This window comes from Ambystoma mexicanum, chromosome 9, assembly GCF_040938575.1.
Source record: "Ambystoma mexicanum isolate Mex_15411 chromosome 9, UKY_AmexF1_1, whole genome shotgun sequence".
NCBI classification, from domain to species: Eukaryota; Metazoa; Chordata; class Amphibia; order Caudata; family Ambystomatidae; genus Ambystoma; species Ambystoma mexicanum.
In genome coordinates this window covers 1,540,390,854-1,540,405,971 of record NC_090931.1, presented here as the reverse complement: position 1 = coordinate 1,540,405,971, position 15,118 = coordinate 1,540,390,854, and the positions used below count along the sequence as shown (strand labels likewise).

At 47.9% G+C, this 15,118-nt stretch overlaps 1 protein-coding gene across 2 annotated transcripts in view; it reads right to left on the bottom strand.

Moving 5' to 3' along the window:
- LOC138489478 (zinc finger protein 883-like) overlaps window positions 1-15,118 on the bottom strand; it is a 156,758-nt gene that overhangs the window by 53,280 nt on the left and 88,360 nt on the right. For both annotated transcript variants that reach the window (XM_069617213.1, XM_069617214.1), the window contains 2 exons: window positions 14,153-14,251; window positions 10,600-10,698 (listed from right to left, as the gene is read on the bottom strand). In XM_069617213.1, the coding sequence (XP_069473314.1) occupies window positions 10,600-10,698; window positions 14,153-14,251 (198 nt within the window). The remainder of the gene's footprint in view (window positions 1-10,599; window positions 10,699-14,152; window positions 14,252-15,118) is intronic.

Below are 15,118 nucleotides of genomic sequence, written 5' to 3'. Positions count from 1 at the left end.
CCGGACCGAGTCAACGGCCCATTTGATGGCCAAACACTCCTTCTCAATGGTTGAGTAAGCCGCTTCATGGGGCAACAATTTCCGACTGATGAAGCACACCGGCTGCAGGTCCTCCCCATTCATCTGCAATAACACAGCTCCCAGGCCCTGGTTTGAGGCGTCCATTTGTAAAAAGAAATGTTTCTGGAAGTCCGGGCAGCAGAGGACCGGGTTGGACGTGATCCTTCGCTTTAGGTGTGCTATGGCGTTCAGGGCCCTCGGGTCGTTGGTCAGGTTGGGATTCCCCTTGAGCCTCAATGCGTCTGTCAAGGGAGCGGCTATCGAGGAGAAGTCAGGGATAAATCTTCGGTAATACCCGATCAACCTCAGGAACGCTCGTATTTGTTTCCTGTTGGTGGGAGTCGGTATATCATGGATAGCCTGTGTTTTGGACAACTGCGGTTTCAGCACTCCCCCACCCACTATGTGGCCCAGATATTTGGTTTTGTGGGTTCCCATCGTAGTTTTCCTGGGGTTGATATGTAGTCCTGCCTTCTGTAAATCAGCCACTACTAGTTCTAAGTGGTTCAGATGCGATCCCCAGGATTGGCTGTATACCACAATGTCGTCCAGGTAGGCAGCAGCGTATCCAGCATGCGGTCTCAGTATGATGTCCATCAATCTCTGGAACGTGGCGGGAGCCCCGTGGAGGCCAAAGGGCAGGACTTTATACTGATACAAGTCTTGTGGGGTGGAAAAGGCAGTTTTCTCCCTGTCCTGGGAGCGAAGGGGTATTTGCCAATAGCCCTTGGTTAAGTCTAGAGTACTTAAGAAACTGGCTGCTCCAAGGCCATCCAGGAGTTCGTCCATCCGAGGCATTGGATAGGCTTCGTATCGGGACACCGCGTTCAACTGTCTGTAGTCCATACAGAAACGAACCGAGCCATCTGGTTTAGGGACGAGTACTATGGGGGACGACCAAACGCTGACAGAAGGCTCGATGATATCCATCCTTAGCATCTCATCCACCTCGGATTTGATGATGGTTCGTCTGGCTTCGGGTATCCGGTACGGTCTAAGCCTCACAGGTGGTCCTGGATCAGTTTTGATTATATGCTCAAGAACATCGGTTCGTCCAGGCAAGGCGGAAAAGGCGTCAGCATAAGAGGACAGCCTGTTCCTGATGTCCGTCTTCATTTCGAGGGTTAGGGTGTCTCCCCAATTGACTGAATCCAGGGTATCAGGAACAGTGTTCAGGATCTCGTCCGGTTTGGCTTCCTCGATACATACAAAGGCACCCAGAAGAGGCTCGTTCCATTTTTTTAGAAGGTTGATGTGATAGACCTTTTCTGGGGTGGTACGATCAGGTTGGTGTACTCGGTAGGTTACGGGGCTTAGTACTTCTGTGATCTCGTACGGCCCTCTCCATCTAGCCAATAGTTTGTTGGTGCTGGTAGGCAGGAGTACCAATACCTGGTCCCCTGGGTTGAAGGTTCTCATTCGGCTCCCCTTGTTATAATTCCTTTCTTGAGTTGTTTGGGCATGTCCAAGGTTGTCTTGGGCCAGTGTACGTAGTGCGGTTAGGTGTTCCTTTAACTCCTTCGTATACTCGGTTAAAGACACTTCTTCTGTGGATTCCCATTCCTCTTTAACCAGGTCTAGTATCGTTCGAGGTTGTCTCCCAAACAAGAGCTCGAAGGGAGAGAAACCGGTGGACGACTGGGGGGTGTCTCTTAACACCATTAACACCAGGGGGATAACCCGATCCTAGTTCTTCCCGGCTGGTCCCGTCACCCTTCTTAGCATTTTCTTGATTGTTTGGTTATAACGTTCTACCAGCCCATCAGTCTGGGGATGATATACTGAGGTTCTCAACTGGTTGATCTGGAACTGTCCACATACTTGTTTTAGGAGGGTTGACATGAAATTGGTACCCTGGTCGGTGATTATCTCGGAGGGTATCCCCACTCGGGCAAAGAACGGAATTAGCTGGTCGCACAATACCCGGGCCGATGTCCCCTTTAGGGGAAAGGCCTCTGGGTACCGAGTAGCATAGTCGACTACGACCAGTATCTATAGCCGCGGCCGGATGGTTCCAAGGGTCCCACTATGTCCATGCCGATCCTCTGGAATGGGATTGAAATGAGGGGCATTTTCTGTAGCGGTGCCCTTGCGGGTAGAACCCCGCTAGTCAACTGGCAGGTGGGGCAGTTCTTGCAATGTTGGGCGATCTCCCCATAAATGCCTGGCCAGTAAAACCTCTTTAGTAGGTTTTGTTGGGTTTTGAGAGAGGCCATGTGACCCCCACAGGGATGGTTGTGGGCCAGTTGTAGCACTATAAGACGGTGGCTCTTCGGTAGCACAAGTTGTTCCTTTATGGCATCGTCGTCACCCTTATACCTCCGGTATAGGAGACCTTGTCGCAGTAGAAACCCTGGGACGAGTACTATGGGGGACGACCAAACGCTGACAGAAGGCTCGATGATATCCATCCTTAGCATCTCATCCACCTCGGATTTGATGATGGTTCGTCTGGCTTCGGGTATCCGGTACGGTCTAAGCCTCACAGGTGGTCCTGGATCAGTTTTGATTATATGCTCAAGAACATCGGTTCGTCCAGGCAAGGCGGAAAAGGCGTCAGCATAAGAGGACAGCCTGTTCCTGATGTCCGTCTTCATTTCGAGGGTTAGGGTGTCTCCCCAATTGACTGAATCCAGGGTATCAGGAACAGTGTTCAGGATCTCGTCCGGTTTGGCTTCCTCGATACATACAAAGGCACCCAGAAGAGGCTCGTTCCATTTTTTTAGAAGGTTGATGTGATAGACCTTTTCTGGGGTGGTACGATCAGGTTGGTGTACTCGGTAGGTTACGGGGCTTAGTACTTCTGTGATCTCGTACGGCCCTCTCCATCTAGCCAATAGTTTGTTGGTGCTGGTAGGCAGGAGTACCAATACCTGGTCCCCTGGGTTGAAGGTTCTCATTCGGCTCCCCTTGTTATAATTCCTTTCTTGAGTTGTTTGGGCATGTCCAAGGTTGTCTTGGGCCAGTGTACGTAGTGCGGTTAGGTGTTCCTTTAACTCCTTCGTATACTCGGTTAAAGACACTTCTTCTGTGGATTCCCATTCCTCTTTAACCAGGTCTAGTATCGTTCGAGGTTGTCTCCCAAACAAGAGCTCGAAGGGAGAGAAACCGGTGGACGACTGGGGGGTGTCTCTTAACACCATTAACACCAGGGGGATAACCCGATCCTAGTTCTTCCCGGCTGGTCCCGTCACCCTTCTTAGCATTTTCTTGATTGTTTGGTTATAACGTTCTACCAGCCCATCAGTCTGGGGATGATATACTGAGGTTCTCAACTGGTTGATCTGGAACTGTCCACATACTTGTTTTAGGAGGGTTGACATGAAATTGGTACCCTGGTCGGTGATTATCTCGGAGGGTATCCCCACTCGGGCAAAGAACGGAATTAGCTGGTCGCACAATACCCGGGCCGATGTCCCCTTTAGGGGAAAGGCCTCTGGGTACCGAGTAGCGTAGTCGACTACGACCAGTATCTCTAGCCGCGGCCGGATGGTTCCAAGGGTCCCACTATGTCCATGCCGATCCTCTGGAATGGGATTGAAATGAGGGGCATTTTCTGTAGCGGTGCCCTTGAGGGTAGAACCCCGCTAGTCAACTGGCAGGCGGGGCAGTTCTTGCAATGTTGGGCGATCTCCCCATAAATGCCTGGCCAGTAAAACCTCTTTAGTAGGTTTTGTTGGGTTTTGAGAGAGGCCATGTGACCCCCACAGGGATGGTTGTGGGCCAGTTGTAGCACTATAAGACGGTGGCTCTTCGGTAGCACAAGTTGTTCCTTTATGGCATCGTCGTCACCCTTATACCTCCGGTATAGGAGACCTTGTCGCAGTAGAAACCCTGGGGCTCTGGCTAGGTTGGGTTCCCCTTCCCGGGCGGCCCTTTCTCTGGCCACTCGTAGGGTGGGGTCGGTTAGGGTCTCCCCCCTTATGGTGTCTTCGTTACCTTCGAGTTTCCAGTCGATAGGCCGGGTCATATAACTGGCCTGACACCATGCCATCCGGGTCTGCCTCTTTCGCCCAGGTGGGGTTTCCCGGGAAACGGGGTTCGTCCCTGCAACATCGGAATTGGGCGGGGACTGCCCTTTCCTTATATCCCTTAATGTCTGTTCGAAACTGGGGAGGTCGGTCCCAATTACCACCATGGTGGGGAGACAAGGTAGGACGGCAAGGGGGAGGAGGTTTCATTTAAGTCAATCACTACATCCTTCAATAGGTAACACTTGGTGTCCCAGTGAATGCATCGGATAGGTTCGGTTACGTTAGGTAAGCAGGGAGTGTTACTCACGGTTGGTGATATGGCGGTCTGCCTGCTGCCGCTGTCCAGAAGTGCACGTGATGGTCTGCCGTCGACGCGAATGTCCACCACATATGGTCCTGGGACGCCGTCCTCGTCTATCGGGTTCAGGTAGCCGATGTCCATGGGTTCAGCCGTTCTTCTCCTGGGACAAAACCGGGCTATGTGGCCCCACTCGTTGCACTCATAGCACTGCGGTTGCTTGTAACCAGGGGTTGGTGATGGGGCCTTCTCCTCGCTTCCTGGTCTCTTGTCCTCGGGCCTCCTGGTGTTCTCATCGGAAGGTCTCCATCTTATGGGTAAGGCTCGGTTACCCCTAATCACATGGGGGTCGGATATCGGGATGGCGATGCGGGCTGATACCCCTGTAGGTGGTAGTCGGAAGTGGCCGGCCTTCTGGTATGCTGATGCAATATCCACAGCCTCGGTTAGGGTGGGCCGATGGTGCTGCCTGACCCATTTCTGCATCTGCCCGGGCAGGGCTTCGACAAATTGTTCCAGAATAATTTTATCGATCAGGGGTTGGTTAGCGGGGGTTGGGACCAGCAACCACTTCTCAGCTAGGTCCTTTATCCTATAGTATAGCTGGCGTGGACTCTCCCCGGCCCTGAGCCTGGTTTCCCTCAGTTGGATCCGGTATGCCTCGTCGTCCAGGCATAAGCGGTCTAGTACTGCAGCCTTGATCTCTCCGTACGGAGTGTTGCCGTTGGGGTTTACCACCTGGTAGGCGCCCTGCATCACCCCAGACAGTAGGGGGGCGACATACTGACCCCACCGGTCCGGAGGCCACTCTGCGTTTCTGGCTATGCGTTCAAAACTAGTAAAGAAGAAGGCAGGATCCTCTCCGTCCCTATACTTTTGTAGGAGGGCCGAGGGCACCAGTGGTTGATTTCTGGTACTGGCCACTGCATCGGTGAGACGGGACATGGTCTCATGCTGTTTGTCCTGTGCGGTGGTCAGTATAGTGCCCTGCAGCTGGATGGCTTGTTGAAAGGCTTGCCGATCCGCAGCTGCTTGTTGTTACTGCAGTTGTACCATCTGTTGCAATTGTTGTTGGCCCTCAGACAGGGTCTTTATCAAAGACTCCATAGCGCTGTCAAAAATCCCACCTTCGTCGCCAGTGTGAAGGGTGGAATTATAGTCGGAGACAGGCAAATGCTAAAACAATATTTATTCACTGGTTAAGGCAGCAATTGCTGAAATAATAACTATCAAGTCCTCCCGGTTAGCTTCACCGGTGTCTTGGCCTCCTGTAGTACAGAGGCGTTAGCCCTGGCTTTGTCCTATCTCGAGCCGCTGTCCGGATAGGCCCACCACTCTGGTTCTCTCTCCTCTCTCTTCTCCGTGTCCTGTGGAATGAGAGCAACCCATTAGTCTCGTTTGGCGCGCTTTTAACACACCTGGAGGTTTCAAGCCCCCACCAATCACTGAAGGTTTGGGTTAACCCCCTTTTCATTGGTTCCTGGGACGTGGTCCCGTCCTTCTTAAGGGTTGCCGTCCCGGGGTGTCGGCATTCCCGTTCTCCTTGTGGTGGTGGGCGGTTGCGTTGGCCATGCGGTTGTGGCCGCGCCGTGTAGGGACGCATCAGGATGCTGGGCGTCCCTCCCCAGTAATGCGCAGCTCTGGCACCGTCAGGAGTAGCACAGGGGCAGCGAGCCGGGCGCCGTTCTCCCGCATCTTGGTGCCGTCGTGGGCACTGCTCCCCCTCCCCCGGACCGGGGTGATCAGGTGAGTACCTGGCGGCCCCGCCGCGGCTGTACATAGCGGCTTCTTCCGCGGCCTTGCCGCGGCTACCCGCAGCTGGTTTCCCTTCAGCGCCTCCCGACTCGTGTGGGCCGGCTACATGCCGCGGCACCAGCCGAGGCGCAGCTTCACAACCTCCCACATATATCGCCACGAGAACATGTCAAAAGACTTCTGGGGATAAACGTCTAATCTAATCCTAAATCTAAAGATGGGAGCAAGCTATGACCATCAAATAATAAAGAACGCAGTCCTAGTAGAGTCTGGTCAAAATAAAATGGCCTATACTAATAAATCTATTGCCAATCCTTGGTTCTAAATACAGGTAGTGTGGGAAATAATGTTATACAAAAGAAAAGTGTTAAAAAAATGATATGTCAGGATATTGAAGCCATTGGCTTCCCTTCCCCATGTTTTCAACACAGGATGCGGTTGCACACTCGAGCTTAGCAGTCTCTGGCTTCTCTAGAACAAGGGTGCAGTTCAAGACTCCATCATCATGGCCTTCTGTGCCAAATCTCTTTGCATTCAAAGTCTCTTCTTTCAGACAGACAACTAATAAAGTTCCTTTTTTTCAGTATTTTCCCATGCACATTCTCCTCAGGTGATTTACTGTTCACCCCGGACCCCCCTCTGCTGGGCTCAGATCTGTTCTAACAGAACATCTTCAATGAGTCTCCCTCTGTGGGGCTCGGACCAAGTTATCCATCGTAACACCAACTTGCTTTAACACAAAGCTTTCAATTGTACTCCCTCGGTCTGGCTCGGACCAACTTTATCTATTTTGCCATCAACTTTCTTTACTGCAAAAAGATCGAAGGCTTTCGAATGGGTACAGGTTTTGGCTTGACCACTCGATTCACAATCCTTTGGCACTCTTTTGCTTTTGTCAACTCTCGGCTGGATACCTTACAGAGACCTTGAATTGAGCACGCACACGGTTCCGGACAACTCTGTCAAAGGTATCGTATATCTTATATTCAAAGTTCAATCACTCATCTGCAGTTCAACTTTACTCGCAGTGGTTATCACACGAGTTTCATTCAATGTTCGTTCCAAAGCTCGCCATACAAAGTTGCCACTTGCAACCTTGGCTTCAACATAGACCAGTCTTGTATCGGTCTCCCAACTCACTAGCTGTGTTGATTTCAGGAACACTGCTTTGTTGTTTGAGCCAAGGATAATACCACAGCAGCTGGCGATATTCCCCACATTGATTATCGATGCGGGAGGGCCTCGGGTACCTCCGACATACAATGCAGAATTCCTCAGCCTGGTTTTCTGGTCTTACGCTTTCTATTCTTGAGGCTTCATGTAAGTAATGGTTCCTTGTCGAAAAGGTCAAGGGAACTTCCCTCCTTGTCATCCCCTTCGGTTTTGCTGTCTTTCTCCTCATGTTAAACGGCCATCTTGGAAGTGCTGTTTCCTCGCGTGATTTGCCTCGTCAGAGTGTGCTCTTGTGCTTCGCCTTTTATCCATGTGGGGGAGTGTAATGAAATTCAGGTGTGCGTGATGGTCAGTAAATGCCTGACCCTGTCTGACCATTGTATTGGGACACATCAGGTATACGGCTCCGTGTTAGTCCGTTTTTTCTCATAGTGGGCTGTCCGTGAGACAGTGTTCGTGTTGTGGAAGAGGGGAGTGGGGGTTGAGTTCCTAAGCATCCTACCTTGTAGGGTGGGGTTAAGGTTTTACAGGGAAGGGGTTACTGCATCTCATGATCTGGCGTTTCACTCCCACTCCCTGAAGACCCCTCACCCAGGTGATCCTCCCGCAATGCTCCACTCCCAGGAACTGGATCCAAAAGCAATGTCCGTGTCCTGGCCACCTGGATGGCAGATACCCTAGTGGGTGAGACACCTTCTGGTTGGATAGTCCGAAGATGCCTAAGCCTGCATCACGAAAGCCACCCAGCATTTCGACCGCCAATCTTTCCTTCCAAAAGCTTACACGGCCGTCATTTGTTTTGCCCGTGATCTCTAGGGAGGCAATTATTGCAGACCTTATGGGTGTCTCTCCACAGGAACTTTTTGTTGCACGTGGGGCAATCCATGTCGGACGCCGGAGGACAGTGAGATAAGAAATATTATGGGGGAAAATGTAAGGTGGCATTCTTCCTGAATGTAAATATAAGTGTCTTTCCCCAGCTCTCCCGACTGTGAAGGCTGAGGACTTAGCTGCAGTCACTGAGTGCCTATACTCAACGCGGCTAGATGTCCGATGTGGCGGTGGTTCTGTGGTTGCATGCTCCAGCGAGAGCTATCGGCAGGATGGTTATACTAAACTGCAGCATATATAATAATTATTTGTTTTTTAATAAAGCGCTTTAATCTAAAGCGCTTAACATAGGACATTTTTACATACATTACTACCCAATCGAAATTGGCACTCATTTATCGACCTCCAAAAGATGAAAGACTGAGTTGGCCTTGCTGGGCTTCGAACCTGGGACTTGCAGATCAAACACAGATCACAGCAACAAGCGTTTAACCCATCTTACTGTTTGTATATATATATATATATATATATATCTAAATATATAAAATAAAAAACTCGAAATTGCGCTTGATACAGGAGGAATAACCAGTTAGAGAACTCTGCAGGGTTTTTTCGGAGGGGCCTTCCTTGTTTGGTGCCCAAGTCTGGTTTAATGTATAGAAGCAGTTGGCAAAGGTCCGACGTGGCGATTGCTTTTTGACAAACCATTGATTTTGGGGGAGTTGAATCAGTGATAGCATAACCAATGAAAATCACAGATGAACTTAAAGCAAACTGTCCAAAGGCATCAACTTCCGTCCTCCCATTCAGGATGTATAGACCTACGCTCCATTGAAAATCACAGATGAACTGAAAGCAAACTGTCCAAAGGCATCAACTTCCGTCCTCCCATTCAGGATGTATAGACCTACGCTCCATTGAAAATCACAGATGAACTGAAAGCAAACTGTCCAAAGGCATCAACTTCCGTCCTCCCATTCAGGATGTATAGACCTACGCTCCATTGAAAATCACAGATGAACTGAAAGCAAACTGTCCAAAGGCTTCAACTTCCGTCCTCCCATTCAGGATGTATAGACCTACGCCCCAATGAAAATCACAGATTAACTGAAAGCAAACTGTCCAAAGGCATCAACTTCCGTCCTCCCATTCAGGATTTATAGAGCTACGCTCCAATGAAAATCACAGATGAACTGAAAGCAAACTGTCCAAAGGCATCAACATCCGTCCACCCATTCAGGATGTATAGACCTACGCTCCAATGAAAATCACAGATGAACTGAAAGCAAACTGTCCAAAGGCATCAACTTCCGTCCTCCCATTCAGGATTTATAGACCTACGCTCCAATGAAAATCACAGATGAACTGAAAGCAAACTGTACAAAGGCATCAACTTCCGTCCTCCCATTCAGGATGTATAGACCTACGCTCCAATGAAAATCACAGATGAACTGAAAGCAAATTGTCCAAAGGCATCAACTTCCGTCCTCCCATTCAGGATTTATAGACCTACACTCCTGTACAGGTTTAATTTAATTCATGCCATTTGAGTTTGTGATGTTATCGTCGCGATTTCTGAGTCTTGAGGTAGCGTTCAAGGATGAGGGCCGCTCCCTGCTACTCTGCCTGATCATACATGTTTTACAGATAGCAATGCATGTTTACAATCAATCTCTGTGGCTCTGCTGGATGAGACATGCAACAGGATTAGAGTCTCAGGTTTAGACTCAATCACTGTGGCTCTGCTGGATGATACATGCAAAAGGATTAAAGTCTCAGGTTTAGACTCAATCTCTGTGGCTCTGCTGGATGAGACAGGGAACAGGATTAAAGTCTCAGGTTTAGACTCAATCACTGTGGCTCTGCTGGATGATACATGCAAAAGGATTAAAGTCTCAGGTTTAGACTCAATCTCTGTGGCTCTGCTGGATTAGATATGTGGCATGGGTAGTCTCTCAGGGTTAGACTCAATCTCTGAGGCTCTGCTGGATGAGACATAGAACAGGATTAAAGTCTCAGGTTTAGACTCAATCTGTGTGGCTCTGCTGGATGAGACACAGAACAGCATTAGAGTCTCAGGTTTAGACTCTAGCTCTGCTGGATGAGATATGTGGCATGGGTAGTCTCTCAGGTTTAGACTCAATCTCTGTGGCTCTGCTGGATCAGATATGCGGCATGGGTAGAGCCTCAGGTTTAGACTCAATCTCTGAGGCCCTGCTGGATGAGACATGGAACAGGATTAGAGTCTTGGGTTTAGGTAGGCACCCACTCTTTCATCCTCACTTGTGGAATCTTTGCTGCTTGTAATCGGGGTGAATTCCTGTACCTTGTAGTTAACGGTCTCTGGGGAGAGCAGCTGTGCTCCTGAAGTGAGCAGACAAACACAAACACCATCAAGCAGCATTATACCTGCTCCTCCTCCCCCGTAGGCTTAATCAATACAGAGATCAGACATGATCAGAGTACAATGCATGGGATGCTATAGGCAGATCAGTCTTTTCTACTCACCCGCAGGACTCCCGGTCTCCGATTCATGGGGCTCCCGGGTAAAGTCCTCATCCTCGTCTTTTACACACACAGTGATGATGGTTGTGATATCGTCATGCTCTGTAATAACATGGGGAGATCGGTGCAATGAGACAAGGAACAGAAATACTGCAAACTGACTGAGAATGTGTAAGAATACCACACCTGCTGCTGCTCGGTTTTATACTTAAAGACAGATTGTGTACAAACTTGATTTAGTTTCTAAATAATGTATAGTGGAAACATAAATGAAGCAATAGACTAGATAGGCCACCTAGTCGCACAGCCGCTCTCCGTTAGAACCCAACCTTGGGTCGTGTAGTTCAAAACAAGCTGTTCAAAAGGTCAAATTCACTTTTCCAACTTTGTCTGTTCTATTTGAGTTCCAAAAAAATTCAAAGTCTTAGTTCAAGTAATATGTGTTTTATCAAAGAAATATCAAAAGTATCAAAAAAATGATCACTAATAAAATCTTAGTGCGGGCGCGGCTGACACATCTCATAATTTGAATAGACTTCAAATGCCAATGCATTTCGGAGCATTAAACTCTTTCTTCAGGGCCAGTCAATACTTAAATATGGCATAATAATATGGTGGCATCAAGTGGATAACATACAAACAATTAACAACACAATTAACACCACAATCATTGAATCAATGCATGGAAAAATAACATGTAAAAAGTAGAAAAAAATAGAAAAGAAGTGACATACCCATGGAAGGATTTATTCAGAGCAGGTAGAAATATGTGAATAAAAAGAAGAGAAATGAATAAATAAACGAGGCTGGTGTCGAACGGGAGGTTGACTACCAGTAAAAACAATCAAAAGTTACCTCGCGTGTTGAGAATAGCCAGACGAGGTGAAAGGTTCAGAGTAGGTGAAAGACGCAGAGTCTTAGATGAATTCCAGTGTGTGGCGTGCGATCGTGCATTTGACAAGATCTAGTTGACGATCTGTGGGGATGAAGTCAACTTTAGTAAGCGGCAGGAGCCAGAGGCAAGGAAAGTTTAGGGAAAAGTGCTTGTGTACCTGTGGAGTCCACACAGTGATTGCAGCGGTTGCCAGAGGAACGCTGTCGGGCATCACTGAGAGTAAGTGGTGCCAAAGGAAACCGTGCAAGATATAGACACGTGACCGCAACGCGAGGAGGAAAAGCACGATGCGGCACATACAATGCAGGGCGGCATGTGCGCTCAAGGGGCAATTTGGGAGCAAGAAATTCCATTTTAGATGTTCTAGGAGGTAAACCAGGAATAGTACTCTCGGTGATGCCCGACGGCGTTCCTCCGGCAACCGCTGCAATCACTGTGTGGACTCCACAGGTACACAAGCACTTTTCCCTAAACTTTCCTTGCCTCTGGCTCCTGCCGCTTACTAAAGTTGACTTCATGCCCACAGATCGTCAACTAGATCTTGTCAAATGCACGATCGCACGCCACACACTGGAATTCATCTAAGACTCTTCGTCTTTCACCTACTCTGAACCTTTCACCTCGTGTGGCTATTCTCTACATGCGAGGTAACTTTTGATTGTTTTTACTGGTAGTCAACCTCCCGTTCGACACCAGCCTCGTTTATTTATTCATTTCTCTTCTTTTTATTCACATATTTCTACCTGCTCTGAATAAATCCTTCCATGGGTATGTCACTTCTTTTCTATTTTTTTCTACTTTTTACATGTTATTTTTCCATGCGTTGATTCAATGATTGTGGTGTTAATTGTGTTGTTAATTGTTTGTATGTTATCCACTTGATGCCACCATATTATTATGCCATATTTAAGTATTGACTGGCCCTGAAGAAGGAGTTTAATGCTCCGAAATGCATTGGCATTTGAAGTCTATTCAAATTATGAGATGTGTCAGCCGCGCCCGCACTAAGATTTTATTAGTGATCATTTTTTTGATACTTTTGATATTTCTTTGATAAAACACATATTACTTGAACTAAGACTTTGAATTTTTTTGAACTCATATAGAACAGACAAAGTTGGAAAAGTGAATTTGAACTTTTGAACAGCTTGTTTCGAACTACACGACCCAAGGTTGGGTTCTGACGGAGAGCGGCTGTGTGACTAGGTGGCCTATCTAGTCTATTGCTTCACTTGTTTTCGAGTCAGGGTGTCTCCAGGCTCATCATAGCCAGCTCATGTGAGCTTTCACTAATATTTTTTCATATATTCTTACCAAAGCTTGAAGTCCTATGCAGATACCTGACTGTAATTTTATCTACTGAGTGGTGCCCACTTATTTTGTTTTCGATAGTGGAAACATAAATTCACCCCACTCCCAAAAAGGAATCCCGAAGATCCAGTTAGGTATTCATTTATGGGTTCTTTACCCATCCACTGAAAGGATGACAAGTGCCTAAAACTCAAACACTAGAACACAAGCGTTTAGCCATAAAGCCTCATTTACCCATCATTCACTTTCACAAGGTCTAAAAGAATTTCATAAAACAATGTACAGACATATAGATGTATTTGGATACTGCATGGGCACTGTGGGCATGTCGGAGGAGGTTGCATGAAGCTACCTTCATAGTCCGCGTGTTGCTGCCTTTCAAACCTTAGGCTCTTTTCCCCGCTCCAAGATGTGTTGCCTGATAAGACTTGTGTTTAAGACTGGCTTCCAATGTTAGGCCCACTCCTCGCAGCTGTGCCCAATCCAACATTACACATGGCTATCATTCAGGATCTGGGAGCCATATCAGACTGCTCTACCGAATCAGAAATGAGACTTGTAGCACAGGCTGCAGGTTGGTTGCTCTACTGAATGAGAAATGGGGCATGAATAAAATCCCTGGTACAGGTAGGAGCCCCTTCTTTTCACTCGCTCTGGGATCTTCCCCGTTTATAATTGGGGTGACTAGATATGCTATATAGTTGAAGGTCTCTAAGGTGAGCAAGTGAGGCGACTAACACTGACACATTGTGAAGTGGCAGTAAAGGTTCCCACAGGCTTCGTCAAAACAGAGATCAGACATTATGAGATGAGAATGCATGCCACAGGGACACTGAGACGCTATAAGCAGCTAAGTCACATAGCTGACAGGTTGTGTACTCCTTGAGCTTCTCGGTTGAGATGTGACGGACAGTCTTTAGTTCCAGCTGGCAGTCACTCAATCTGTTATTGGTAAGTGTTTGCCTGTGCTTCGGGTATTTTAATAAAATTAGGTAATCTGATATGGCTGGATAAGTCATGCATTGTGGGTAGAGTCCCGGGTGTAGGTAAGAGTCTGTTCTTTTGCCCTTGCTCCTGATCCTCCTTTGCTGATCCTTAGATTCCTTCTGGGGTGAAATCCCAGAACCTTGCAATTAAAGTCTTCTGGGGTGAAATCCCAGAACCTTGCAATTAAAGTCTTCCAGATGAGCTGCTTTGCTCATGAAATGAGGAGACTAACACTTTGGCACACTGAAGCAGCATTTAGGGCCCCCAAATGTTGCATCATTGTGGAGATCAAACCTGCTCTAATAACACAATGCATGGCAGAGGGACACTAGGACACCAAGTCCATCAGTTATTTCTACGCACCTGCCGGACTCCCAGTCTCAGATTCATGGTCCCCCGTGGAATAGGCATCAGCCTCCTCTTTAATGCACACCACGCCCATCGCTCCAGCCCCAGCATGTCCTGTAATCACACCGAGAAGACATTAATACTGACATTTGTGAATAACAAAAACTGTAGGAACACAGAGCCCGACGCTGTTTTGTTTCATGCTTAATGAAGCAGGTTCTGTACAAACATAACGTATACTTACTAAATAAAAGACTTTGCCTTACTACAAACTAATATTCATGCCAAATATCCATTGAATTATTCAATTCTGGGTTCTGTAAGGAAGGCATGGTATCAAACAGTAAGACAGACACATGTGAAAACATCTGGTTTGAAAAACCCCTATCTAATCCTAATCTAAAGATGGAAGCAAGCTACAACCATCAAATAATAATAAGGCAGTCCTAGTGGTGTCTTGTCAAAATAAAATAAAAGGTCCTATAGTAATACACCGATTGCCAATCCTTACTTCTAAATACAAATAGTGTGGAAAACAAGGTTATGCAAAAGACAAAAGAAAAGTGTTCAAGAAATGATATGTCAGGATATTTGAGCTGCTGACTCCCCTTCCCACGTTTTCAGCACGGGACAAGGCGGCACACTCGAGCTTAGCACAAACTCTTGGCTTTTCTGGCACCAGGGTGCAGTTCAAAACCTCAGCATTAGGGCCTTCTGTGTCAAAGTCTCTTTGCCATTCAAAGGGCTTCATTATAACTCAGGCGGTCCGGAAATAACGGTGGTGGTAAACCCGCCGCCACCGGTTTTTCCGGGCTGGCTGATCCCGACTCCTGCAGGCGGGAGGTGATGTTCCCGCCAGGTCTGACCTGGCGGGTTTAACACCGCCCGCCTGCAGGCGGACGTGGAAACACCAGCACCATCACGAGATGCTGCCGGTGTTTCCATGATCCACATTCCCATCGAGTCCCATAGGACTCAATG